This window comes from Oryzias latipes, chromosome 6, assembly GCF_053564925.1.
Source record: "Oryzias latipes strain Hd-rR chromosome 6, Olatipes_Hd-rR_3.1".
NCBI classification, from domain to species: domain Eukaryota; kingdom Metazoa; phylum Chordata; class Actinopteri; order Beloniformes; family Adrianichthyidae; genus Oryzias; species Oryzias latipes.
Genome location: NC_136242.1, coordinates 34,171,384 through 34,195,441, shown reverse-complemented (window position 1 = coordinate 34,195,441; position 24,058 = coordinate 34,171,384). Strand labels below are relative to the sequence as shown.

General features: G+C 48.7%; 5 protein-coding genes across 16 annotated transcripts; 2 read left to right on the top strand and 3 right to left on the bottom strand.

Moving 5' to 3' along the window:
* On the bottom strand, positions 1-6,811 carry agbl2 (AGBL carboxypeptidase 2). 9 transcript variants are annotated; one of them, XM_023956127.2, is made up of 18 exons: positions 6,672-6,811; positions 6,150-6,270; positions 5,876-6,049; positions 5,699-5,803; positions 5,426-5,570; positions 5,098-5,353; positions 4,481-4,876; positions 4,265-4,407; positions 4,022-4,172; positions 3,790-3,949; positions 3,600-3,700; positions 3,151-3,260; positions 2,966-3,062; positions 2,797-2,895; positions 2,627-2,734; positions 2,335-2,545; positions 2,075-2,267; positions 1-1,991 (listed from the first exon to the last, which is right to left on the bottom strand). In XM_023956127.2, the coding sequence occupies exons 1-18, from the start codon at positions 6,678-6,680 to the stop codon at positions 1,880-1,882; spliced, it is 2,691 nt and encodes an 896-aa protein (XP_023811895.1). In that variant the 5' UTR covers positions 6,681-6,811; the 3' UTR covers positions 1-1,879. The 9 variants fall into 9 exon arrangements, with proteins under 9 accessions (XP_023811895.1, XP_023811898.1, XP_023811899.1 ...); XM_023956130.2 differs by having other exon boundaries at positions 2,627-2,716; XM_023956131.2 differs by having other exon boundaries at positions 3,823-3,949.
* Positions 336-1,676, top strand: tmem17 (transmembrane protein 17). The gene is made up of 5 exons (XM_011476534.4): positions 336-472; positions 608-711; positions 907-1,020; positions 1,248-1,391; positions 1,457-1,676. The coding sequence occupies exons 1-5, from the start codon at positions 358-360 to the stop codon at positions 1,532-1,534; spliced, it is 555 nt and encodes a 184-aa protein (XP_011474836.1). The 5' UTR covers positions 336-357; the 3' UTR covers positions 1,535-1,676.
* Positions 6,812-7,703: 892 nt separating the features above from the next.
* Positions 7,704-17,886, bottom strand: fnbp4 (formin binding protein 4). 4 transcript variants are annotated; one of them, XM_023956132.2, is made up of 17 exons: positions 17,669-17,886; positions 16,240-16,311; positions 16,027-16,157; positions 15,106-15,271; positions 14,745-14,892; positions 14,581-14,662; positions 14,153-14,494; positions 12,422-12,614; positions 12,210-12,328; positions 10,673-10,777; positions 10,392-10,525; positions 9,403-9,548; positions 9,029-9,330; positions 8,830-8,944; positions 8,411-8,604; positions 8,180-8,337; positions 7,704-8,109 (listed from the first exon to the last, which is right to left on the bottom strand). In XM_023956132.2, the coding sequence occupies exons 1-17, from the start codon at positions 17,790-17,792 to the stop codon at positions 8,022-8,024; spliced, it is 2,619 nt and encodes an 872-aa protein (XP_023811900.1). In that variant the 5' UTR covers positions 17,793-17,886; the 3' UTR covers positions 7,704-8,021. The 4 variants fall into 4 exon arrangements, with proteins under 4 accessions (XP_023811900.1, XP_078805239.1, XP_078805240.1 ...); XM_078949113.1 differs by having other exon boundaries at positions 9,029-9,327; XM_078949114.1 differs by having other exon boundaries at positions 9,029-9,327; positions 17,723-17,885.
* Positions 17,877-20,045, top strand: bscl2 (BSCL2 lipid droplet biogenesis associated, seipin). The gene has a single exon (XM_004070210.5). The coding sequence runs from the start codon at positions 18,119-18,121 to the stop codon at positions 19,301-19,303; it is 1,185 nt and encodes a 394-aa protein (XP_004070258.1). The 5' UTR covers positions 17,877-18,118; the 3' UTR covers positions 19,304-20,045.
* Positions 20,046-20,047: 2 nt separating this feature from the next.
* Positions 20,048-22,535, bottom strand: lrrc10 (leucine rich repeat containing 10). Its single transcript, XM_011476533.3, has 2 exons — positions 22,084-22,535; positions 20,048-21,962 (listed from the first exon to the last, which is right to left on the bottom strand). The coding sequence occupies exon 2, from the start codon at positions 21,885-21,887 to the stop codon at positions 21,060-21,062; it is 828 nt and encodes a 275-aa protein (XP_011474835.1). The 5' UTR covers positions 21,888-21,962; positions 22,084-22,535; the 3' UTR covers positions 20,048-21,059.
* Between the last annotated feature and the right edge of the window lie 1,523 nt (positions 22,536-24,058).

Below are 24,058 nucleotides of genomic sequence, written 5' to 3'. Positions count from 1 at the left end.
TTTTTGCTTTCCACTTCTTTCTTTGTCCTTGTTTGTATCTTTTTTGATGTATTTGTATTGTGTTTGATTCTTGGACTTTGTTGCAGTTTATTTATTTTTCAATCCCTGGCATCAGGGGGGGCTCCGTACAGTTTCTGATTTTAAACGAAAACATTCTGTGTTTGGATGCGTCCTGAAAAACTTTCATATTTATCGCGAGATCTTGTGCTGCTTAGTGGCGACAGTAGACGAGAGCACGTCAGAGCGCGAGACCCAGACCCCTGGTATCTATGGTAACCCACGTTGCGTTTCAGAGCGTCGGAATCGGCAGCTCCTCTGTATGCGGCGTGTTGCTTTCAGCGGGACGTTCCTCGCAGCATGGAGCTTCCTGACGCCGTTAGGAAACGTTTGGAGGATTTCTCCCGTAACGTCCTTTTTGACCGGAGCCGCACTGAGGAGTTTCCCAAAGGCACCGGGACGTCTTTCCCTCACGGTAACTGAAAACGCTGCCTCCGTTAGCCGTGATGTTAGCACAGGAGCGTCACTGCAGGCGAAGCTCTGGCCTCCCACCAGCTCTGGGGTTTTTAGGGACAAGTGTGAGCTCAACGTTTGGTCCTGCTGTCCACAGACCGGCGGGTTCAGTCCAGCCTGCAGCTCCAGCTGTCCCTGTACTTCAACGTGTGCTTCTTCCCCTGGTGGTGGATCTGCGAAACTGTCATGCTTCAGCTGAAGGTGAGACTCCAAGGAAGCGGAAGGACTTTGAAAGCATCTCACGGGGTGATGGGGATGTTTTAGTAGAAAAAACACATCATGGCTGAGAGACACACCAACAAAATGTTTTTCAGTGTTTTCTCATTTTTTACAGTGTTGGTTTGAAATGAACGGTTCAATGTTGTCAGGAAATCAGCGTTTTGTGTCTGGTTTCAGTATCCTGCCTTACCGGACTATTACAAGTTCATCCTGGTGACTGTTCTCCTGCTGATGACGCTGATCGAGGTCATCAGACTTTACCTGGGTTACGCTGGGAACCTTCAGGAGAAGGTGGGACGTTTGTGCACAGCAGCAGCCAGGCTGAATTTCTGCTGGTTTAAAGGAACCAGGGAGGGGCTTGTATTGCTAAATGATAAATTGTTGTTTAAATAACAGTTTTTGTCTCTGAGAGACTAAAAGTTCCTCTCCGGGAAGTCCATCCGTCAGTTTGATGAACCCGACGGATGGACTGGCGGTCTTGAACGCAGCCCTGCGGCTGACCGCTCTGTCTGTGGCAGGTTCCGGAGCTGGCGGGCTTCTGGCTGCTGAGCATCCTGCTGCAGTTTCCTCTGGTCCTCTTCCAGCTCTTCAACGAGGCTCTGCTCATCCAGCCCCTGGAGCGGGCGGTCCACGTGGTCCTGTGCTGTTTCGTGCTCACACAGGTACGGTTCTGCACGCTCACCTGAGGTTCTGGGGCGGCCGTGTCTGACTGCAGGTTCTGCTGCAGGCTCTCACGGGGTTTGTGGCGCTGCGGGACATGGTCCGACACACAGGAAGCCAGTTTCATCTGCGACAGTTTGACTGACGACAGAAGCGTCTCAGCACGGCCCGGCTCATCAGGACCGGGCCTGAAACCCACCCGTCTGTGGTTCTGCTGGTTCTGAAACATGACTACATATTTATTTTTGTATTTCTTGTAAGTGAATAAAGTGCCTTTTCCCCTGTCATGGTTTGTGTTCCTGATGTGAGCCGGTCCAAACCAGGCCAGGCCAGGCCAGGCCAGGCCAGGCCAGGAGCAGTCAGACCTCCATCCTGTTCGGCTATGAGGGGGTCCCTGGTGGTGTGTGTGTGTGTGTGGGGGGGTCCATCACAGGAGGACGCAGGTAAAGACGTTACACCCCCCCCCACACACACACACACACACACCTGGTTAAAAATGTTCAGGTAAAAATGAGCGATGAGGGGTTTGGTGGTCTTTATGGGGGGGTGGAGGAAGCAGGGATGGAGGGGGAGCATCTCTAGGAAGATGCCGACTGAACCTGCTGGAAGAAGGCAGAAGATCTGTCAGTCTTCTGGGGAGGGGGGGGTCGTGAGACCCCTGGCACACCTTTGATCTGAAGTCTACCTGAGGGGGGGCATGATGGGGGGGACAGCTGCTGAAGCACACAGGTGAGCATCCTTCCGGTGTCCCCTGTGGTCCGCAGCAGAGGCCAAAGATGGGTGGGGGCGCCGCGGGTGCAGGGGGGGGAGGAGGAAGGTCTTCAGGTGCAGCAGCTGGGTGGAGCATCTCCACTGCGGCCGCTCTGCCGCCGGGTCACCTGGTTACCAAAGGGTGGATCAGTGAAGGCGGACGCCGCTCTGTGCAGACCCTGAATCCGGCCTCACCAGAGCGCGGCGCCGCCGCGGCGGGGGCGGCTTTGGCCTTCAGGGGGAGGTCCCAGCTGCCGGCGCTTCTCTGACCTCTGACCTGGAAACACCGAGCCGCTTCGGTGGCGTGAGATTCTGCAGAGCTGCCGGGGCGGCCCGTCTTCACCTGGACGGGCCTGCTCCTCTGTCGGGGGGGCGCTCTGCTGGGAGGGGGGGTCAGGCGCCTCAGCTGCGCAGACAGGAGGAGGCTCCTTAGGAGAGCCGACACCTCGGGACGGTTGCATGTCAGTGAAACATGTCAGGTTCAGACCTGCCGTCTCCTGGACTCCTGAGGAGGAGGATCAGGCCCGGTTCTGCTGGATCGCTCTCTGACCGCGGAACCGTGAGGAGGATGGGGGTCCTGGGGAGGATGGGGGCCCTGCAGAGGATGAGGTCTCATTCCCAGAAAACAGGACGACGCTTGAATCCGATCACACTTACACTGTCTGGAGTCTGCTGGCGGTTCCGTGTCCTTCCACCGGACCTCAGACGGTTCCTGTCCTTCCGAGTCTTCAGGCGGTTCTTCCTTCCTACAGGTTGCTGTGAGAACAGTGATGTCATCACGAGGGCGGTTTGCGGGTTAAATGTCCGTCCTTCACGGAAAGCCGACCTTTCCTGTCTGGAGTCCCTCAGGAGGAGCTGCTTCCGTCAGATTCAGCAGATGAACCGGAGGTCCGTCTGAGTCGGAGCTGTTGGATCCGCTGGTGCTGTGGAAGCAGAGAGAAGTGATCACCGCACGAGCTGATCACCTGATCCGCTGCATGGTGGGACATGGTGGGAGGGGCTTTGCTGTACTTGGTTTCTAGGTCAGACAGAGAGATGCTGCCGGTAGACCCCTCTTTGCTTTTTCTTCTTCTGACCTTCTTCTTCAGCTGCATTTCTACTTCTGCGGAGCAGACGATGACCTGGAAACACAACGAGGAGAGAAGCTGCAGCGCGTCCCTGAGGAACCCCCCCATCAGGAAACCCGTGTTCTTCATTGAAGAGAGCAGCTGAGGCCTTCCTGCCTCTAGAAAGACCCTAAAAACCAGAAGAACCTCCTGGTTTCTATCAGAGTCTCTGATGAAGACACCATAGAACCAAAGTTCTGGGTTCTGGGAGGAGGTCGAACAGGAAACGAGCTTCAGTCAAAGGAGCAGAAACCAGAACCAGACTGCAGAGTTTTACACGTGTTCACGCCTCGCCGCTGCTGAACCAGAACCAGAACCATCACCACATGTGTGCATAGAGACTGTGTGGATCACCTTTGCTGGATCTGGGTCACAGTAGTCCAGCAGAGTGTCACAAAAATAAAAGCCCAGAGACTTCAGGTCCCGCGTGGTGAAGTGAGTTCCCTTCCTGTCACCTGAAGCGAAGAAGAGAACACAAGCTTCACAGGACGAAGGACGGCCTCCTCTTGGACCCGTGGAGGCCTCCTGAAGGAGGTCTGCTCACCCAGAGTGGATCCTCCAAAGGAGGTCTGCTCACCCAGAGTGGATCCTCCAAAGGAGGTCTCCATGGTGTAGCTGTTCTGGATGCCCAGCCTCCACATGCAGATCCGGCCGGTACCCTCTTTGCTCTTCTGGACCCGGAATTTGCAGCTCTGGAAAGAGAACTGAAGCGGAAGCTGGACAAACGCAGACGTGCAGCAGGAGAGCAGGTGGGGGCGCCCTCACCTGGAACTCACCTGGCAACCTGCGTTCTTACTCATCATCAGAGGAAAGACTCTCTCCTGGAGTTTGTCCCCTCGGCCGCTGCATCCGTACATGAAGGCGTTGTTTTTACGGTTGTGTCCGTGGAAGTCACAGTACAGAGCCACCTCCATCTCAGCTCTAAGTCTGGGGGCGGAGTTACGCTTTGGTTTCCACGGGTTAGGGGAGGGGGGCAGAGGCGCTAGGGCTGCTGGGAGATCAGGAGCGTGCACTCTCACCTCTCCACCATGTTTTTGGTGTGCCACACACCTGGGAAGGACTCTCGGAGTACGGACCTGTAGTACCGGTTCAGGTCTCTGCCTGCCAGAGAGCAGCGGTAGTTTCCCACCACCACGCCGTCCGGGTTCAGCATGGGCACCACCTGCAGGGAGAACGCCTTTCAAAATAAAAGCCTTTCACAGGAGCGGGTCAGACAAGCCGGTTCTCTGCGACACCTTGAAAACAAAGTTGTCTCTGAGGACTTGAGCGTCCTCCGAGTCCCCGAGCAGGAAGTCCAGGAGGCCCTCCATCACCCAGGACGCGTTGGTCTCCCCGGGGTGCACGCGGGCCGTCAGCACCACAGCCCTCTTGTGCGCGGCCTCCCGCCTGCTGGCAGACTCGGACGTGACGGTCAAAACGTGCACGGCGTTCCCGGCAAGGCTGTGGCACAGAACGCGCACTTTACAGTAGGAGGCGGCGGCGGGAGGAATCCGCCTCAGGTAGCGCTGCAGGTGGGAGTAGGTGTAGGGGTAGCAGTGGGCCAGGTAGCAGGTGTCCGAGTCGTAGGGGAACTGGAGCGTCCAGGTGAGCGAGTAGGAGACCACGACCTCGCTGCTGCTCTCTTTGGCATCCTGAACACAGACAGAGAACGTTTGAAGCATGAACGTGGTTCCTGTTCCTCAGTCCAAAGGTCTTCAGACCCGGAACAGAACGGATCCTTCAGACGTTCCCCTCCTGCTGAGGAATCCTGTTCTCATCTCTGAAGAACATTTTCAGACGTTCCTCCAAAAGTTCTGGAACTATTGTACCAGCAGATGTTGTTTTGTGCCTCTGGAGCTGAGTGACCTCTGACCTGACTGCAGTTCTGGAAGTACCGGATGTTGGCGCCCGTGCGGCGCCACCCCTCGCCCCTCTCCTCGGCGGCCCTCTCAGAGTACAGCAGCGGCTTCATGCCGTGGCAGTACAGACTCCTGCTCTTCGTCAGGTTGATGATGGTGAAGCGGTACGTGGCTCCGGCCCTCATCTTCCTCACTCTGAAGTAGAACCACTGCATGTGCTTGCTGGTGTACAGGTCCGGGCGCAGCGTCAGCTGGTAGTCATGGAGACCCCTGGCCGAGAGAGTCAAAGGACGATGAGACGACGAACGCCGTGGAGACGTGTCCGTCAGTAAGGCGACTCACACTCTGACCGCTTTGAGAAGGTTCCCACTCTCGAAGCGGGACTCGAACTCCAGGGTAAAGCTTGAGGGGTCGTCAAAGGGGGCAGGGCTCCTGACGGGCTCCCTGCTGCCCCCCACAGAACCGCTGAAGTAGGGATGCTTGGTAGCTGAAAAGATTGACAGGGTGTGGTTAGGCAGAGACCTGAGGCCAGAACCTCATAGACGACTCGGTCCCTGAAGGGAACCCAAAGAGAACCTCCTCACACGCTCAGCTCTGCAGCTTTGGAACATTTACCGAGGTCGCTGCAGAACACCAGCTGGCCCTGCCCCCCCGCAGCCTCAGGCCTCACCTCCAGCCCGGTGGGCCTGTAGAAAGGCTCAGGATCCGGGGGGTCCCACTCTGCAAAAGCACACCGTTTGTTATAAAGTCTTCCACCGGCGTTCCAGAGGCTGCTGCTGAGAATGAAGGGACCTATGTGCTCGATGACGGCGCCGATGACCTCCCGCTCCACGGGCCAGCGGGGCTGGGAGACCGTGGACAGGTCCACCAGGTCCAGCGGAGCTCTGAGGCCCACAACAGGCCGGCCCCCGTCAAAGCGGACCACCAGCTGGCGGGAGCGCAGGCTCTGACGGAGGTCTAAGGTCACTGTGGAGCAGGACACAAACCCCTCACTGACGGTTCACCCACAGTGCACTGATGTGGGAGGAGCCAAGCAGCCACGCCTTAGCAATGATGAAGAACGTACGCTGTCGTCTCTTTTCCAGGTTCTCTTCATCTTCCTCTGCATTTGGGTCACACGCGTCCAGCTGGTAGCTCTTCAACAGGTTCCTGACGGCTGAGGCAGGAAAGGCCGACGTTTGGGTTCTCTAACAGGAAAATCATTTACATTGAAACATATGTTTATGTTTATTTGGTTCAAACTCCAAAAGCCTTTGTTAGAATCACACAAACAATGGTAACGGAAATACCAGCAGAACCCTGCTTCTGAAGTTTTGTTTGATCTTTTTAGTCTTTTTTTCCTCTTTCGATTAAAATTCATCATCATTTTTTTATCTATTTGTTTTTGTTTTTAACAGCATTGAAGCTAACTTTGGCTTTTCCAGATTCTCCACTTTAGTCAGTATTGATCCTTTACATTTCCTACAGACTAATCTCCGGATTAGTGCAGACAAAGAGTTTTGGAAGATCACAGCCGTTTGCCGCTCCGTTTTCCCGCCGCGGCTGCGGCTCACAAACGTCATTTTTCCGGTGTCGGTTCGTGACTCACCGCGGTCATTTCTGACGGAACCTTTTGTTTCTTGTGGGGTCAAAGACGTGAAGACGGGCCGCTGATGACTAGGAACGCTGCGTTGCCTAGCAACCCGCTGCCAGAAACACCGGTTACTATTGGAGACGGCACCGCTGAACCGGAAGTGAGTCAGTGAATGTTTATTTTTAAATAGGATAAACTAGAGCATATCTGGATTGATGAAATGTTTCTTTTATTTTAATAATTTTTGTTTCTATCAGTTTGGTTTTATGTCTGTTTTATTTACTTTGTACTCTATTATTTGTTAATTTTTCATCTTTTTACTCTACTTTATAATATTTATATTGTTTTCATCTACTGCTTAGACTTTGTTCCGGTATTCTATCAGTAAAATCCTATACTGCCTTGTTTTGGGATTTTAATTTTGTCAACAAATAAACAATAAAATAAGATAAACTAGTGCTTAACAAAAAAATAAACAGGAACCGGAAATCAGAGCAGTCGCCTCTTTGACGGGACAAACCCAAATGAAAGACGGTTAAAAAGCACCAAACGGCTCTTCTACACAAGTTTATACCTGTACTGCAGTAGAAGTACAGCAAGTATTCTGTAATCCGTCCATGGGTGGTGTGTAAGTATCCCATCTGAATACTTCTTTAAATGAAATTGGAACATTTTAAGTTTGCAACACATAAATATTACATAAAAAGTAAACTGCCTCACCTTTAGTGCAGACCAAGTACACTCAATGGAATTCTTTTCATTAAGGCCTGGAGGCAGAATTTTGGACAAGTTGCAGACATTTTCAAGAGTTTTTGTTAAAAAGGGAAAAGTCATCTGAAGTAGGGAAACTAGAAGCAGAATCCTCTCCGAGTCCGACCTCGATGAAACGCCTTTGTGTTGTTTCTCAGGTCACAGAAGCAGCTGTTGTCGCCTCCTTCCAGAGGCACGAACTGATCGAAGACCAGCCGAAGTTCCAGAGACTCGGCTGTACAAACGGTTACGGAGAAACTGCCACTTTATGCCAAACAACCCAAAAACATTATACAATTTGCTGGAAAATTGTGGACATTTTTTAATAACTTTATACAAAATATACAAGTTCAAGAACATTTCTCCCTTTTCCACCTGAAGTTTCATTTCTGTACATGTCTGTAAAAAGGCTCCCTAAAAGAAAGATGCCTGCAGAGCGGCAGAGTGCGTCCGTCTGCACGTCTGTTCGTACAAAACCGTAAAACAAAGCCAACGGGACTTTTGGCACATCTACAGAGGAGCACATCCAAACCCCCCGTTTCACCAAAACAATGATGGTTCATTCCAACCGTCCCGACTCGCGTCACGGAGGGAATGTACGGAGCGGCGATTCCGTTACGTGATGTTGGTCTTCCGTTTCTTGACGCGTTCCCGCCAGTCCTCGGGCAGAGCCTCAAAGTTGGCGTTCTTTGACGCTTTCCCCCTGAAAGCAGAAGCTAGAGTTAGAGGAGCAGAGAGCGTTGAAGGTCAGACGGACTGCAGGTGGCGCTCACGTTAGCAGCTGCTGATGCTTCCACTCCTCAATGCTCTTCTTATTGAGCAGATCTCTGTCTTCATCGCTGGAGCTGCTCTTCTCCTCTTCATCCAACTCCTTCTGGATGCTCTGCCACTTCTTCACCAGCGAAGGCATCTTTGTTTTACTCTTCTTTGTCTGGACAGACGGAGAGCTCAGATGAACGTCCAGTTCAGAGACAGAAGAACACGCTTGGCGAGCTAAGGCTAACCTTTTCTTTCTTTGGTTTCTTGATCTTTTCCACCGGAGGAGCTTTTGGTCCAGGAAGTTCAAAGGGGGGGTTGGATGGAGGCAGTGGTGGCTGAGGAGGTAAAGCTGGGACAGGAGGAAGAGGAGGCTCACAGGGGAGCAGAGGTGCAGCAACAGCGGGCACGCCCCAGTAGGCCGTGGCAGAAATCAGAGGCACTGCAGACAGAAGCAACACTGAGACGGTTGAAAGACCTGAAGAAGCCCAGGTCTTCCTGAGATCCGACTTTTAAAAGACGCTTTTGTCTGAATAATCGCTAAGAAATCAAAAATGAGGGACTAACTTCAACTCTGAGGGAAGAACCTAAATATCTCAGAGCAATAGGTTAGAAGTTTTCCGGCTCAGGCCGTCACGTAGAATAAGAAATATTCAGGTGTTTTTACCTGCACTAGCCACTGGCTGTGTGTAGAGGATGGGGCTGCTGCCGATGGTGATGGATTTCCCCATCGGTCCAGCTTTACGTTTCTGCCCCCTCCCCAGAGGACTCGAGTCCATGTCCTGAGTCAGAAACAGGAAGGAGGCGCGTTCAAGCACCGACCGAGCAACACGCACGCTACTGTGACCTGCTGAAGCTCCGCCCACCTTCAGGCCGACAGAGCCGGACGCCAGCAGGCTCCTCCCGCTGCCGTCTTCCTCCGTTCCGGGCGCTGGAGGCTCCTCGTCGTTCTCATCGTCCATCTCCATCTCCACCTCCATGATCTCTCCGTCGCTGTCTGGGGGTGGAGGAGGGGGAGGAGGAGAGTCTGGGGGGAGGGGTGGAGGAGGGGGGTAGCAGGAGGGTGGGGGGGGACTGCTGGGCAGTGGCGGCTGGGACAGAGACCAGAAGGCGGGTGTGGCGGGCTGAGGAGGCGGCGGAGGATCAGCAGCGGGATAAGCGGGGGCTTCTGGGAAGATTTGGAGGGAAAGTTAAAAAGGCAGAAATGAGGAAACGATGAGCAGACGGTCGCTCCAAAGACCTGCAGCAACGGCAGCCGACTCGGGCGCTTTTGGATCCCCCGGCGTCCGTGTCTGGGCGCCGTCCTCTTCCTTGTCCTCCTCCGTTGGGAACTCCCACTGGGAGGCGCCCGTCAGGTCCCTCACATAGAAATACCGCCTGTGCTCTCTAAAGAGGAACAACAGAGAAGGAGACGGGAGTCTCAGCAGCCGTCTCTGACTCCTGCTGAGGAGCATGTTGCCCTGGAGACAGAGGGGAAGCGGGCGTGGCCTCACAGAAACTGTGAGCGTCCAGAACAAGGGCCCAACGGGTGCGGTTCTGGGCGTGGACAGGGAACCCACCTTGTTCTCAAAAACAACTAAAGCAAAACAAATCATCTCTAGGTGCTGACAGTAGTTCTCAGCCATGTTTGTTCTGTTTCAGACAAGCAGCTCCCTCCCACACAGCGAGGAGGAAGCTCCTCCCACATCATCATCATCATCATCAGTTCATTTACATCACAATAATAAAAATAAGAAAGACAGATGAAATAAGAGTTGGTCTGACCTGCTGGGCTCCCGTCATTGCTCCATCTTCACCTTTTATTTGATGGCTGACACTCGTTGCTCCCAAGGCATCACTCTGCTGCTTTGCATTCTGGGAATTGCAGTCCTGTAAAGGGCAAAGCTCTCCCTCGAATCCAACCCTTCTAAGATACACCCCTCCTTCATTTTCTTTACCGAGCCCGGTTAAAAGCACCCCCCCACACAACAGGGGGCTGAGGAATGCGTTAACGGGACACGGAGCGCCGTTTGTGGCCGCTCGACAGGAAGCAGGACGGCTCAGAAACAAAAACACAACCCCCCCCGGAGTCTGGTTCTGGTACGTTTTTCTGATCCGCTCGCACTGGTGACGCTTCTCCCCAAGTCATGTTACAAAGTCTGCAACCTCGGCACTGGGGGGGCTGTAGTCACACCGTAAGACTTTTGGGGGCGAGGGGGGGTACAGATGTGAAAGGTAAGGAGCGCGTACCTGTCCCAGTGGCAGGACCAGCCTTTAGGGGTGGCGTTAAGTTCATAATATTTTATGTGTTCCGCAGCTTCCTGCAGCCTGCGGCGAAGATAGACCCCATTGAGAGCGCCCTCCCTCCAGTCCGCGATACGAGTCTGCAAAAGGAGACGAAGAGGAGTGAGGAGGAGGAAAAAAGTGATTAAGACAGCGTCTGCGGAGCCGCTCCATGATGGATTCACATGAGTAAAGCAAATGAAGGCTTGAATATTTAATGAGGACTATAAAAAGAATCATCTTCTCACCTCAGTCTGCAGCAAAAGCAGATGAAAGTTTGAAATGGTTTTCTTGTTAATCCCCAGAAACTCCATCTTGCTGGTTAAAGTGTTGGCCAGTTCTCCGATCTGAAACTGCATTTTCACAACATCAACACAGAACAACAATAACTGCTTTAGGGGGTATTCCAGAAGGCCCGTTTAAACTAGCCTGACTTTAAGCCTGAACTCTGGCTGAAATCTGCCAGAACTTGTTTACTCTGGGTATGTCGGTTCCAAAAGACCGGATATGAGTTAGCGTAATTACGCTCCACTTGGTAACCCTGGGTTAATGCACGTGCACGTGAAGTACATAAAGACATTCTCAATGGATCGCCGATTTACGGAGTCACCATGGAAACGCGTTTCAGTGAGACGGAGATTCAAATGACGGCGTATGAAGATTATACGTCCATCAAAAAAGTAACACGACTGCATCATCAGCAAAAGAAAGAGTTTCTGCTTGGAGAAAAAGAACAAAATAAACGCACAAGTTACTATCTCGTTTCTATTTTCATTGTGACGCATATATAACTTATCCAACTTAAATGAATTACTTCTATTGGTAACAAGTGATTGAATTAAATTCATTCAACCTAGTTTCTTATATCTATCCAACTCAAATTTACATATTTATCCAACTAAATGTCATTTTACTCCAATTCAATTAAATGTTTTTCATCTTAATTTATTGTACTTCTTGAACTCTCATATGTCTAAGTTTGAGGCAGCAGATTTTCTCATTTTCATCAAATTAAAATAAATGATACAGTGTGGATTTACAACATGAAGCATAGCTTCATTACAATGACTTTTACAGTAACTTAGTTCTTATTCCATACTGATACACTAGTGATGCTATAGAAACTCACCATCCTCTCCCTCCCTCTCACTCATGGTGCAGACAGAATTAAACATAACAGGCCAAATAACTAGACAAAACACAGTAAAACCGCTAAACAACTAAACACAATTGGTTAAAAAACCTAAATCTGTCCCGAAAGGGAAAGGTATCCCACAATCCTTTGCAGTGCCGATCTAACAGCAGCACCAAAGTTACAACTACTTAATTGAATTATTTTGAATGAAAGTAAAATAACTGTCTGAAAACTACGTGTTATTTTTAAGCTGACTTAACTAAAAAAAGATTTCTTAACTGAGCCAAATAATTAAGTTAGATCAAGGTAAAAAGTTTCTCTTTCCAACATCCATATGTGGTCTTATCATCCTCTCATGGTGGAAAAAGTATTATCTGAGCTTCTTCATCCACTAAATCATCTTCAAATGGACACGCCATGCTGCTTCACCTCTCTGAAAACAAACTAACCTTCAACTAAACCTGCTCCAGACCAGGTTATGTTCAGAGCATCAGTTGCTATGGCAACTTGACAAACCCTGAAACATACCTCTGTTTTTTGGAACTGAAAGCTGAGGTTATCAACTTCCTTAGCTTCAAACTTACCGTGGGAGCTAGCATAACCTGCTTTCTGGAAACCCCCCCAGGTCAAGCCGACAGGCGACCGCTCACCTTCAGCTCAGGCGTTTCAACCTCGTCTTTTATTAAAGGTTTGGAGGCGGTTTTGTCCTCGGAGCTGTCGGCTTCCTTCTTCTCTTCTTCCACGAGACTTTCCAGAACTGTAGGCGGAGCTAAAAAAGCACGATGTTGACATTTATTACAGGCCTAAATATGAAAGCAGTTGCTTTCGAAGTGTCAGCAGGTTTTCCCGCACAGATCCTCACCCGTGTCGGCGCTGTCCGGCAGGTCCGAGCTCCTGCTGTTGGAGTCTGGGCTGTCAGCGGCGGGGAAGACGCTTTTCCAGCGGCTCTTCTTCAGCAGGACGCCTCGGGACCCAGCGGCTTCCTGGCTGGCCTCTGAACACGGGCTGGAGCCTCCGGCGCTCACGTCGCCCTCCTCCAGCGCCCGCAGTTCCGCCTGAGGGGCAGGTGAGAAACCCGTTCAGGTTGAGCCGTAAAAACAGTCGTTTTCACTCAGAAGGTGGGGAAATTATGGGATGCTCGTCACGCTGTATGAATGTACCAACATCCACGGCTCACATCCAGATCCTCTTTAGATTCATTTTCAATAGTTTACCCTCAGGTTCCTGCTTAGACGGTTGGATTTTCAAATGACAACTATTTTAAAAATGAACAGAAAACCTTCAGATCCTTAAAGGTCCATGGGATAAGAATGTCAGCAGATAACTTTCAGTTTGTGAATTAATTTTAAATATAACAACAATAAAAGAAAATTTCATTAAAAAAAAACTCTTACATGCATTATTTTCTATTTTTTTTTTCATGTTAAGAAAACAATTGTAATTGTTCTTTAAGTTCAGTAAATCTGTTTTCCAGAGATTTTTTTGTCTGAAGCTTAACTTTAAAAAGTATTCTTTGATCAGTAAAACATTCAAACTTTAAAACAATTATTTACCTGATAAGATCAGAAAAAAGAAGAAATATACCTTAAAAAAACATCACATGACCACAGACCAGCAAGTTATAAAAACATCCACGGTGACACAGAATTACATTTGTTAAGGCCCGTACACACCGGGACGAATATTCGCCAGCCGTTATTCGCCAGCGTTTTTCGCCACGTTTTTTGTGTTCACACCCAGGCGATTTTCGCTGACGATGAGCCGAGTGAACATGCAATTTCATTCCCTGACATTAGATGGCGCTTAATGTAAAACCGAAATACTCCTGTACACAAGGTGGCGCTGCGCAACTTTACGCTTCTTAAAGTCGCTTTTCACTCAGAAGAAGAGAGCAAGTATTTACGCGCTTGTCAGAATCAAACAAAGAAAACATGAATATTTCAAGCATCAGTAGCTCCAACTGGTGCTTGGTTCGGGGATATTTTAGAATGTCCGTCATTATTTCTTCGCTGCTGTGTAGACGCTACTTGGCGTCTAACTTCTTCGCTGGTATGTGTGCTCAGCAAGGCAGTTTTGTTTGAGCGCCCCCAAGTTGTGTTTTACTGTAACTTCAGAAGCTCCAGACACGTGAGCAAAAGCGCCGTTCTCATTGGTCGAGTAGATTTCGACGCGACGAGAAAAAAAAAACGAACCCGAGGCGGTTTTTTTTTTTGACGCTTTAACGCCTGGCGTTTTTTCGCGTCGGTGTGCACACTCTCATTGGGGCCCTTTGTTTAGTCACGAGGCGTTAAACATCGGCGAAAATCGCCGGCGAAATTCGTCCCGGTGTGAACAGGCCTTTATGTCTTTCAGCCATTTTATTAATGTGTATTGCTGTAGAATAAAAACTAGTATTGTTTAGTATTATTTACTTTAACTCAGCTAATTGCAGCTTTGATTGGATTTTCTTCTAAATTCTTCAACTAATTTTAAACTTTTCCATTTTCCCTTTGACTCTTTTCATTAAGCTGTCAGCGTTGATGTGCGTTTAACAGAAATAAAACTCAAATGAGAGTCCTGGTTCTACTGTGACCCGGACCCGTCTACGACCCACCTTCTTCCTCTCTAGAGCGAGTTCCAGCTCCATCGTGTCCTCCTCAGCCGCATCGTCAGCTTCTGCGTTTTCTCCCAATGTTTTCTTTATGGCGAGATCTTTCTGGGCGGCGGGGGTGGAGTCTGACTCCCGGAGGGGTGTGGAGGGAGATCCTACCGGCTTCTGAGCTTCGTCTGGATCCAAACTGTTTTCTGGTTCGTCCAAACCTTTGAGCAGTTTTTTCCTCCACTTCTCTTCAGCTTCTTTCACTTCCGACGGGATTAGAGGAGCGAGGAGAGAGGCAGCCACTCCTTTGTGCTCCTCCTCTTCGTTTGTGAGGGCCACGACGCTCTCCATGACCTCCTGTTGGACAGAAAACACCTCAGAGGAGCAGCTCTCCAGGAACAGACCAGCAGATTCAAGTTTGAGTGAACTTCAACCAAACTGGCCTTTGATTTGGTCTCTTTCACAGCTGGGGGGGCGGCTGTTGGAGCCACGTACGCAGCATGCGCTGTGTCTTTGCCGTTGACACTAGAAAAACAAAGATTTCAGAACGATGTTTCAGAACAGCGTCATTTCCTAATGTTGGTCCAAAGAGCTGAGATCTTCTCACCTGTTGGAATATTGACCCAGGCTCTGCACCTGGTCAGCCAGATAATGCGGCAGCTCCCAGGAAACCTCGTTGGTCAGAGTGTTCCAGTAATAATAGCAGCCAGAGTTCTCGTCCCAAACCTCCTGCCAGTCTCCCATCTCAACTCCCACTGAGACAAACAAACAAAAAAAACCCTCATTTGATGTTTGCCCACCAAAAAAGTCTTCCAAAGACCTCCATGACATTTTCAGAACAGAAAGACCGTTCTGACGTGCACGAGGCTCCACGTCACTAAAGTCTCTTTGGATGCTGATTCCTTATCAGGCAAATGAGACCAATAATTAGCAATGAGAACAACACGGAGAGCAAAAGTGAATCGTACCTCCAGCCAGCGAGTTCTGCGTGTCGTATTCAAAGTCTCCACTCTGCTGGTGATTTCCGTCTCCATCTGCTGACGGCTGCACTTTGGCTTCAGGTTTTGGCGGCACAGAAGCAGGAGGAGCAGCAGCCTCTTCTGAACTTGGCTGAGTGGTGATTGCATCAATTTCCTACAAAAATGTTCAAAGTTAAAGATGAACATAAAGGTCAACAACTAAAAGTATTTCACACTCCAAGGACTTGTGTCTCTGGTTGGACATCGCCACAATAACGAACCTCAAATCCAGAACTGGTTTCTTTGTGGCAAGAACGTTGAAGGTCTTCTCACAAACGGTTATACAAGATCACTGCACATGTTTTCTACGGGCTGCTCATTGTGCAAATAAACAGCTGATTCAGAAACCAGCACAAGTCAAACAAACGTCTAGGAAACTCCCAGAGTTCCAACATAGAATGAGAATGCGTTATGCTTAAGTATGAGTCCACTGTCAGACACGGAAGGCAGGAAAATCGTGGCTTTCAATCCTTTCAGTCTCAATCATGAGTGTTTTTTTAATTTGTATATTTTGATTTTCATGTTAATTTTTTGTTTTGTTTTTTAAATTCAATGAAAAACATACTGTTGTTTATAAATGATAAATGTATTTTTCACAAAGTGTAAATAACTGATTCAGCTGCACACTTGGGTTAAGGATCACAAGAATCAAAGACTTCTGCGTTAGATTCTAAAATAATTACAGAAAATAAAAACCAATAGACAACAACAGCAAAAACACTGAAAGTCTCACACAAAGGCACCACAGTCTAGTTTGAACCAATACATCTCAAAGTAAATGCCACTCTAGCAAAAAACAAATACATCCCAGAGTCTTCTTTAAAAACAGGTTACATGTGTTTTAAATATCTGAATACTTAGAATACTCACAGCCATGAAATTAGCCAAAGTGCTGTCAATGTCAGCTGGCTGGTTGTTTTGAGAATTTGCCGCTGAACGGTGAGAATCTCCGGCATCTTCTTCCTCACTGTCCTCATAGGCTCCAAGCAGGGTCAGGCCCTCTACAGGGACAAAAACAACTCATTTCACACAAGGCCGCCTCGCTGCATGAGGAAGACTCCGCCCACCCGACCATGAACCTACGGGTGGCCTTCACTGTTGGAGCGTTTGGGTTGGTTCGTCTTCCAAATCTGTGTCCATCTCCATCCTGTTCGTCTGCACAGAAAATGATGACGAAGGAACAGATTTTATGAGAGCCGGCCGTTTCACTGAGCCACAGCCGGGCTGCACAAGCGTCTATCAGCAAAAAGGTATGTGGTTCAAATCCAGACCGGGTTCTTTCCACTTGTAGTGAATGCGCGACTGTGCAACTTTATGATGTAGGAGGTGATGGGATAGGCTCCAGCAACCAATGACCTTAACTCCAGATGAAAACGGTGGAATGACCTTAGGGTCTGAGGAACACGTCCCCTCTTCACTCAAATAGTGCAACCAACTGATTTAGAAAGTTCAATCGTTTTTTACAATCTACATAACTTTATTACATAACTCCTGAGTTTCTTCAGAGAGATTTTCCCCTCTACGTTTTTAAAGGTGTTTGATATTGTTACAGGATCTCAGAAAAAATGAATTCAGGTCAGACTGAGGAGTAAGTTTTACTTTACGTTAACTTTTAATGTGCGAAACCTTTACACCAGTTACCTTTTCCTTTTAAGATGGAGAAAGACAAAGAAAGTTAACTTTTTATATGAAATCTGAAGCCAACACAAAAATAAATGCAGAAAAACCCAACAGTACTGTTAACCACATAAACAACTAATACAGCAGAGAAAAACCTTCTGGACGCGCCCCGCGATGACAAGAACCGAATTCAGAACTTATTCTGAATGTTGTAATTATTTTGGGTAAATTCTATATACATAAATGTCGTTTCCTTAAAATCAAACCTTTTTTTTCTACGTTTCAGAAAGAACTCTGCTCTTTTTTTTCATCTGTAAATTTCATGGAAAACTAACTGTCTATGGAACTTCAAAGTATCATATGTAAATTGCAGCTTTTTGATAGCCCCCTAAACTAAGAATCATTACAATGTCTATGTAACCCCCCCCCCTTTTTTTAAATTTACTTTTAATTTATTTTTTATTTTTATGTCTTGTATTTATTTTATTTTTCTGTATCATTGGAAAAAAAATAATATTGTTATATTCTGCATTTGTTGTTTGTACATGTCCAGTATTTTTTTTCGATGTTTCCATACTTTGCATAATTGTATACAATTGTCTCAAACTGTTAACCTCAATTGTCTTTTTCAATAAAAAAAAAAAAAAAAAACGAATTACGATTAGCCTTTAGCTTAGCACAAAGGCCTTACCTGACTGCCAGGTAAGAATAGTTTAAGGTAAGCAACGTCCAAACACACCATTAATGCATGGGTACATTTTTTTATATATAATTTGTCATTAATACATATGAATAAAGTAGCGACTGTTTAAAACAGGTTTTTGCTGTTCAACAGCGAAGGATTAAGCACTTGGCTAATAATGCTAGCATGCTAACGTGCTGTGAACGCTACCATCGGATCCCGAAGGGGCTTCCTCCCTTTCTCCGACATTCGCACCGCGGTTACCGGGAGGGGAAAGTTGCAGGATCGTTCTTCGTCCCACGGCTGCTCCTGCGAGGCGACCTTTCTTGCCCATCCTCGGCTCGTTGGCTTCCTAAATCGTCGCACCGCCGCTCGAAGCCGACACAAAGAAGAGGCGTCGCTTCCGGTCCCTGTCAACAACTTCCGGGTCGCGGGGTCGCAGTTTTGTGGCGGTTTGAGCGGCGAACAGGATGTTTTTGAGCCTCTTAGAACGAAACAAACACAGAAATGATGTATTTGTGCCAGACATTTTGTTTGGAACACGTTTTTTCCCCTCTCCGGTATTGTTGGGTGCAGTGAAGCTGCGCAGTTTTCTCGTGGAGGCTGAAGATCTCGCAGTTCTCATCTCAGTCAGTTCGGGAGCGGAGACCCCCTCTTCTAATGTATGAACTGAAGCCGGAGTCCCCGGGGAGGCCGCAGTCCACCGGAGTTGGCGGGAGGACACCCTGTCCCGGGCCTGCTGAAGCCATGGGGCACCAGGCGGTGGGGCCGCTCCTCCATTGGCTGCAGGATGTGGCGGCTGTGACTCTCCTGAAAGCTCGGCGGACCATCTTCCAGGCCGCCATCCTGTTCTGCATCCTCTGCCTGCTCCTGTGGGTCTCCGTCTTCCTCTACGGGAGCTTCTATTACTCCTACATGCCCTCGGTGAGCTTCTCCACACCTGTGCACTTCTACTACTCCACGGACTGCAGTGGTCCAGGGCTTTGCTCCTTCCCAACAGCCAACATCTCTTTTATGAGGAACGACAGAGAGCAGGTCATGGCCCACGGTCAACCGTATCGAATCTCCTTGGAGCTGGAGATGCCAGAGTCTCCTGTGAACGAACGGCTGGGCATGTTCATGGTCAAGATGTTTTGCTACACCAGGGGTGGGGGCATTGTGTCCTCGGTGGGACGATCAGCGATGCTGCATTACCGCTCGGCCCTCCTGCAGGCCCTCAGCACTTTCTTCTTCTCTCCTCTCCTCCTGACGGGCATGGCTGAGCAGAAGCAGCTCGTGGAGGTGGAGCTCTTCTCCGAGTACAAGTCAAACGCCTACCAGCCCGCCATCGGCGCCGTCATCGAGGTCCATTCCAAGCAGGTGCAGATCTACTCGTCTCGCCTGCGCATCCACGCCTACTTCACGGGCATACGGTACGTTATGTACAACTTCCCGGTGACGTCTGCCGTGATCGGCGTGGCCACCAACTTTACCTTCCTGAGCGCCATCGCTCTGCTGGGCTACCTGCAGTTCATATGGGGGGGGCTCTGGCCTCCCGACCAGGTGAAAGTCAAGGTCATGATGGGGGACAACACTCGCATCCAGAGGAGGAAGGAGGAGGTTCGGAAGCGCATGGAGAAGGAAAACTCCCTGAAGGATCTCAGCGTTCCTGCAGCCATCGAAACCTTGACGGTCGTCCGGGGAAACGGCACCGACGTTCCCGAGGCGCAAGGTCCAAAAAGTGAGGAAGAGGAGCCGCGGGACGAGGAGGATCCGGCGGAAACGGACAGTCCGAGTGGACGCCCCGCAGCTCAGCCCGGAGACATGGAGCTGAGGCACAGAGCTGGACCCTGGATGAGCCTCTGAACCACGTCTGCCGGTTCCAGCAGCTGAAACGTCTCCAGCGCAGGTCCTCCAAATGACTCCTGAAATGAACCTTTTCTGTTACGTTTGCACAGATTCTCCTCACGTTTGTCTGCAGATGGTCCTGCTCTGCCGTGTCTTTGACTCTGGCTGGCATCAGATCATCTGCAGAAACGTTCAGCGTTTGTCTGAAAGGCGACACGCTTCTGCTGAAGTCTGGTCATACTTTTAGGGTCAGTTCTTGCCCCGACCTCTCCTCAGAGGAGCTTCGTTTGGGATTTTCTCTGAAGAAAAAGATCTCCTCATTTCCACAGACTCTCCACTAAAACAGTCTTTGACGTAAAACTGTCACTTTTTGTTCAGTCTCAGTGAAACTCCATCCCTCTAAACAGGTGTTTGTTGCTTTGCCAGGTTTAGATGAAACACACCCTGCTCTTGTTTTTTCTAATATAAATGATATTGTTTCCATGACAACCAAGCAGGCAGCGCTTTAGGTGAGGAATTGAAGTCAACTGTGCTCAGTAAAAACTGTATCGTTTCTCATATTTGTGAGTGTTGTGTGTTTGAAAAGCAAAAGTTTGTAAAAGGATAGAAGTGAATGAAGTGCAGCTGCTGCTGGTTGGTGGTTGAACTCCCAGATGTTTCCTCTGGACTCCATGAGAGCTCAGAAGATCCGGATCGACCTGATGAGACTCTGGAGAGACTTTATTTATGCACTGAAAAATAAAATGAGCATCAAGCATTACCTTCTGTTTCTGTATTTATTTGTGAAATTTACTTTTAATTTTAGTTTGCAAATAACTGACATCAAGTTTAACAAGAAAAACAAACTTCTTTCTCCACGAACTTTTATTAATCAATAATTAATAACCAGTATCTCTAAATCTCTTAATAAACTTAGAAAGTTGATTTATCGTATCAGTTTGCTGAAACAGCAAATGAACCCGACCTGTGGAGTTTTTCCAAAGTGCAAAATAATCTGCTTTATTTGCTGTAAAATTCCACGAAAACAGAAAACATGATTTGTTAAAAGTGTCACATTTATGATAGAAATAGCCCGTTTGCTGCTTTCATAAAGTACAGTATTTCCCATTTTGAATCTGCAGAATATTCTCTGGTTCTCTGGGAAACCACAGCCGGCTTTTATTTTCTCTTTCAAACCCAAAGCTTATGGCAATGATATTAAGGCCCATTAGCAGTCTTTATCCAAAGCCACAGCGCAGTTTTATCAGATAAATTATGCATTTGTCTCAATGAGGCACTCTGTGGCTGACGTCACCCATCACATGGACTCAAATGGGGTTTGTTTTACCTTCATTTTCTTTTCTTTTTTTCAAGTTTAAAATGCATTTTTACTGCAGAGTCACGAATTTATGCTTCAGAAAAAAACGCGAGCTCAGAAAAGAACCTTCATGATTGTGTTTTCACTTGTTAAAATATTGGTGCTGCTGCTTCTGTAACAAGCTGTAGTGATAAAAGTTGTTTTTCTGTCGTCTAAATGTAAAAAATCCACTATTTTAATGTAAAACGGGAAAACCAGGCCTGCATGCAAACGTACAGCAATGAAAAACACAGATGAACAGGAACGGCTGGGACTGAAAGGTTCCTTTAAGGCGTACATCGTTCTAGGAATCAGAATTACACATTTGTCTGTTCCGTTTTGTGCGATCACCTTTAATAAACATCTCCATCACCATCCATGCCACGCCCCTCTGTGGCGATGACAGCTGGACCCCGTTTGAGGGCCGCTCTCTTCCCCTCAGGGGTTCTGCTGATCCTCAGCGCGGACCTCCACCTCCTCAGGTGGGGGAGCTCCACTCACAGCCTTCGCCCCATCTTCCTCCTTCTCCTCATCTGGACCGTCCGCCCAGCGCCCCACCCTCCTGACGCCCTCCCCCACCGCCGGGGCGTTGACGCACGGGTTGTGGTCGTAGATGACCAGTTTCAACCCTTGCATGTGAGAAAGGCTGGGGAAGTGGCGAATTTTGTTGCGATCCACGTCAATCACAGCCAGAAACGGCATCTGCATCAGCACTGGGGGGAACTCCGTCAGCTGGTTCCCCGCCAGCCAAACGCTCCGCAGTTCCTCCAGCCGCCGCAGCTCTTCTGGCAAACTGCGGAGGAGGTTGTAGCCAAGGTGCAGCGTCTTGAGGTTGGTGAGCTCACACACCACCTGAGGGAAATCTGTGAAGCAGTTTGTTTCCAGCCACAGAGTGTTGAGCTCCTTCAGCTCCTTCAGCTCTCTGGGCAGCTGATGCAGCCGGTTGTTTCCCAGGTAGAGGATGTTGAGCTGGGACAACCTGCAGATGGCCAGAGGAAACTCTTCCAGGCAGTTGAAGTCAAGAGCCAGAAGCTGCAGCTTCCTCAGACCCTGCAGCTCCAGCGGTAAGCTGCTCAGGTGGTTGTCGCTCAGGTAGAGCTTCACCAGCTCATGGAAGACGCAGGCGGCCGCCGGCAGCCGACGCAGCTGCCGTCCGCTCAGGTCCAGAGTCCTGTCCAGCGGCATCTCCTTCAGGTCCCCCACCAGGAAGCGCTGACAGCGTTCAGAGGGGATGAAGGCGATGGCGCCTCGCATGGCGTTGCCCATCGTCTTCGGACTCTCTGGAACCCCACTTAGTCCAGCGAGCTGTCAGAGAACCTCCTCATTCCTCTGAATGCGTGGCTGGTGAAATAATTCAAAACACTTAAAATTCAGTTAACTTTGTAGCATCTCCCAAATGAATGTGTCCGTCCCTGATCACCACGCAATGACACACAACATTCATTCAGGAAGGAAAACTCACGTCGTGTCCCATCCTGAAGGATGTTCATCCAACTTCATGCTGTTGTTTTCTGAGCAGCGAGGAGCTCGGCGGCGCAGCGCTCTGCCCCGACTCTGGCGGCTATGGCAACCCACAGCTCTCTCCACCCCATTTGTGCCTAATGACTTTCCACTTTTTCTCCAGGGGGGGAGAGAGAGAAGGATGGGAGGGGCAGGATGGCACGAGAGAAGAAGAAGTGCTTTCTGATGAAAGTGTGGCAGAGGTCATTTACATTCTGCTCTGATCGGCCTGAACGCAGCGGCGCCTTGGCGCCAGCAGGCTCCGCTGCTGCGGGTCACTCTGACCCAAAATTAAAGGATGTTTCAGTTTAAAACCCGTCATGTCTTATTAATAAAGATTTTCTGCTAGGCAAAAGTTCCAAATGGTTTGTTTTGGAGCGAGAGCGTGGCTGACGGACCGTCTGCTGGAGGTGTGAGCCGCTGTATCCCACATTCCTTCATTAGAGCCGGTCTCCAACAAGATAAACGGAAGGAATTTCATTTTGCGTAGCCGCCACGGCCGTAGATAACCCTCGTCTGCCTTCACTCACTGTTTTATCCTCACACCCACTTATGCCAGAGACTGAAACCAGCAACACCACAAGTCAGGGGGTGGGGGGCAGAAAGAACCAGAAGGCCCAACTGACATCATTCTGACTGGAAAAACACAAGTTCTGCTTTATTACTTTGTTTTTGATGGTCAAGCAAACATTTGTTTCTCACCAAGACACAGTTTAGTGTTTGAATTTCTCTCCACTTTGAGATGAGAGCTTTTTGGTTCTCTGCATAATCGTACCTCAACACCTGAATTTATGAACAAGTATGCAAAAAAATTATTTTGTTTTTGCTTTTAAGCAGATGCTAAATGAAGCAATTACGTTTTAATAGTTAGAAAATATCCAATGAAAGCTCAAGCAAGTAGGTGGATTTAACCTATCTGTTTAAAATTGCTTTTTCATAATTCTTTATTTATATTTTGTGTTTTACTGTGAAGCACTTTGTGATTTTTATTTTGAAAGGTGCTATACAAATACAGTTTATTATTATTACTATGCAAACCTCAAATCTGAAAAAAATATGAATAAAAAATGCAATAAAAATACATATGCCATGTTTTATTGACAGATGAAACATGAATGGATGGAGTAGTGTTACAGAAAACAGCTTAGTTTATGTAAACAATAGATAAACATTTGGAAATGACCCGTGTTAAAAGAAAAAGTTTTACCTTTAATGAGGTTTGATAGAAAACGTCTTTTTGTCTTCGTGTTTCCGTTTTCTGAAGTCTACTAGAAAATAGAATTACTAGAAAAATGCTGTTTAGTAAAGACTAACCAATGGATGGATGGATGGATAGCCTGGTTGGTGGATGGATAGACTTGGTAGATGGATGGATGGATAGATAAGCTGGTTGGTGGATAAATGGATAGCCTGGTTGGTGGATGGACGGATGGACGGATAGCCTGGTTGGTGGATGGATGGATAGCCTGGTTGATGGATGGATGGATAGATACCCTGGTTGGATGGATGGATAGCCTGGTTGGTGGATGGACGGATGGATGGATAGCCTGGTTGATGGATGGATGGATAGATAAGCTGGTTGGTAGATGCATGGATGGATAGCCTGGGTAGATGGATGGATGGATAGATAAGCTGGTTGGTAGATGCATGGATGGATAGCCTGGGTAGATGGATGGATGGCCTGGTTGGTGGATGGATGTATGGATGGAAAGTCTGGGTAGTTGGATGGATAGATAGCCTGGTTGGTGGATGGGTGGATGGATGGGTAGCCTGGTTGGTGGATGGATGGATAGATAAGATGGTTGGTGGATGGATGGATGGATGGATAGCCTGATTGGTGGATGGATGGATGGATACCCTGGTTGGTGGATGGATGGATAAATACCCTGGTTGGTGGATGGATGGATGGATGGATAGCCTGATTGGTGGATGGATGG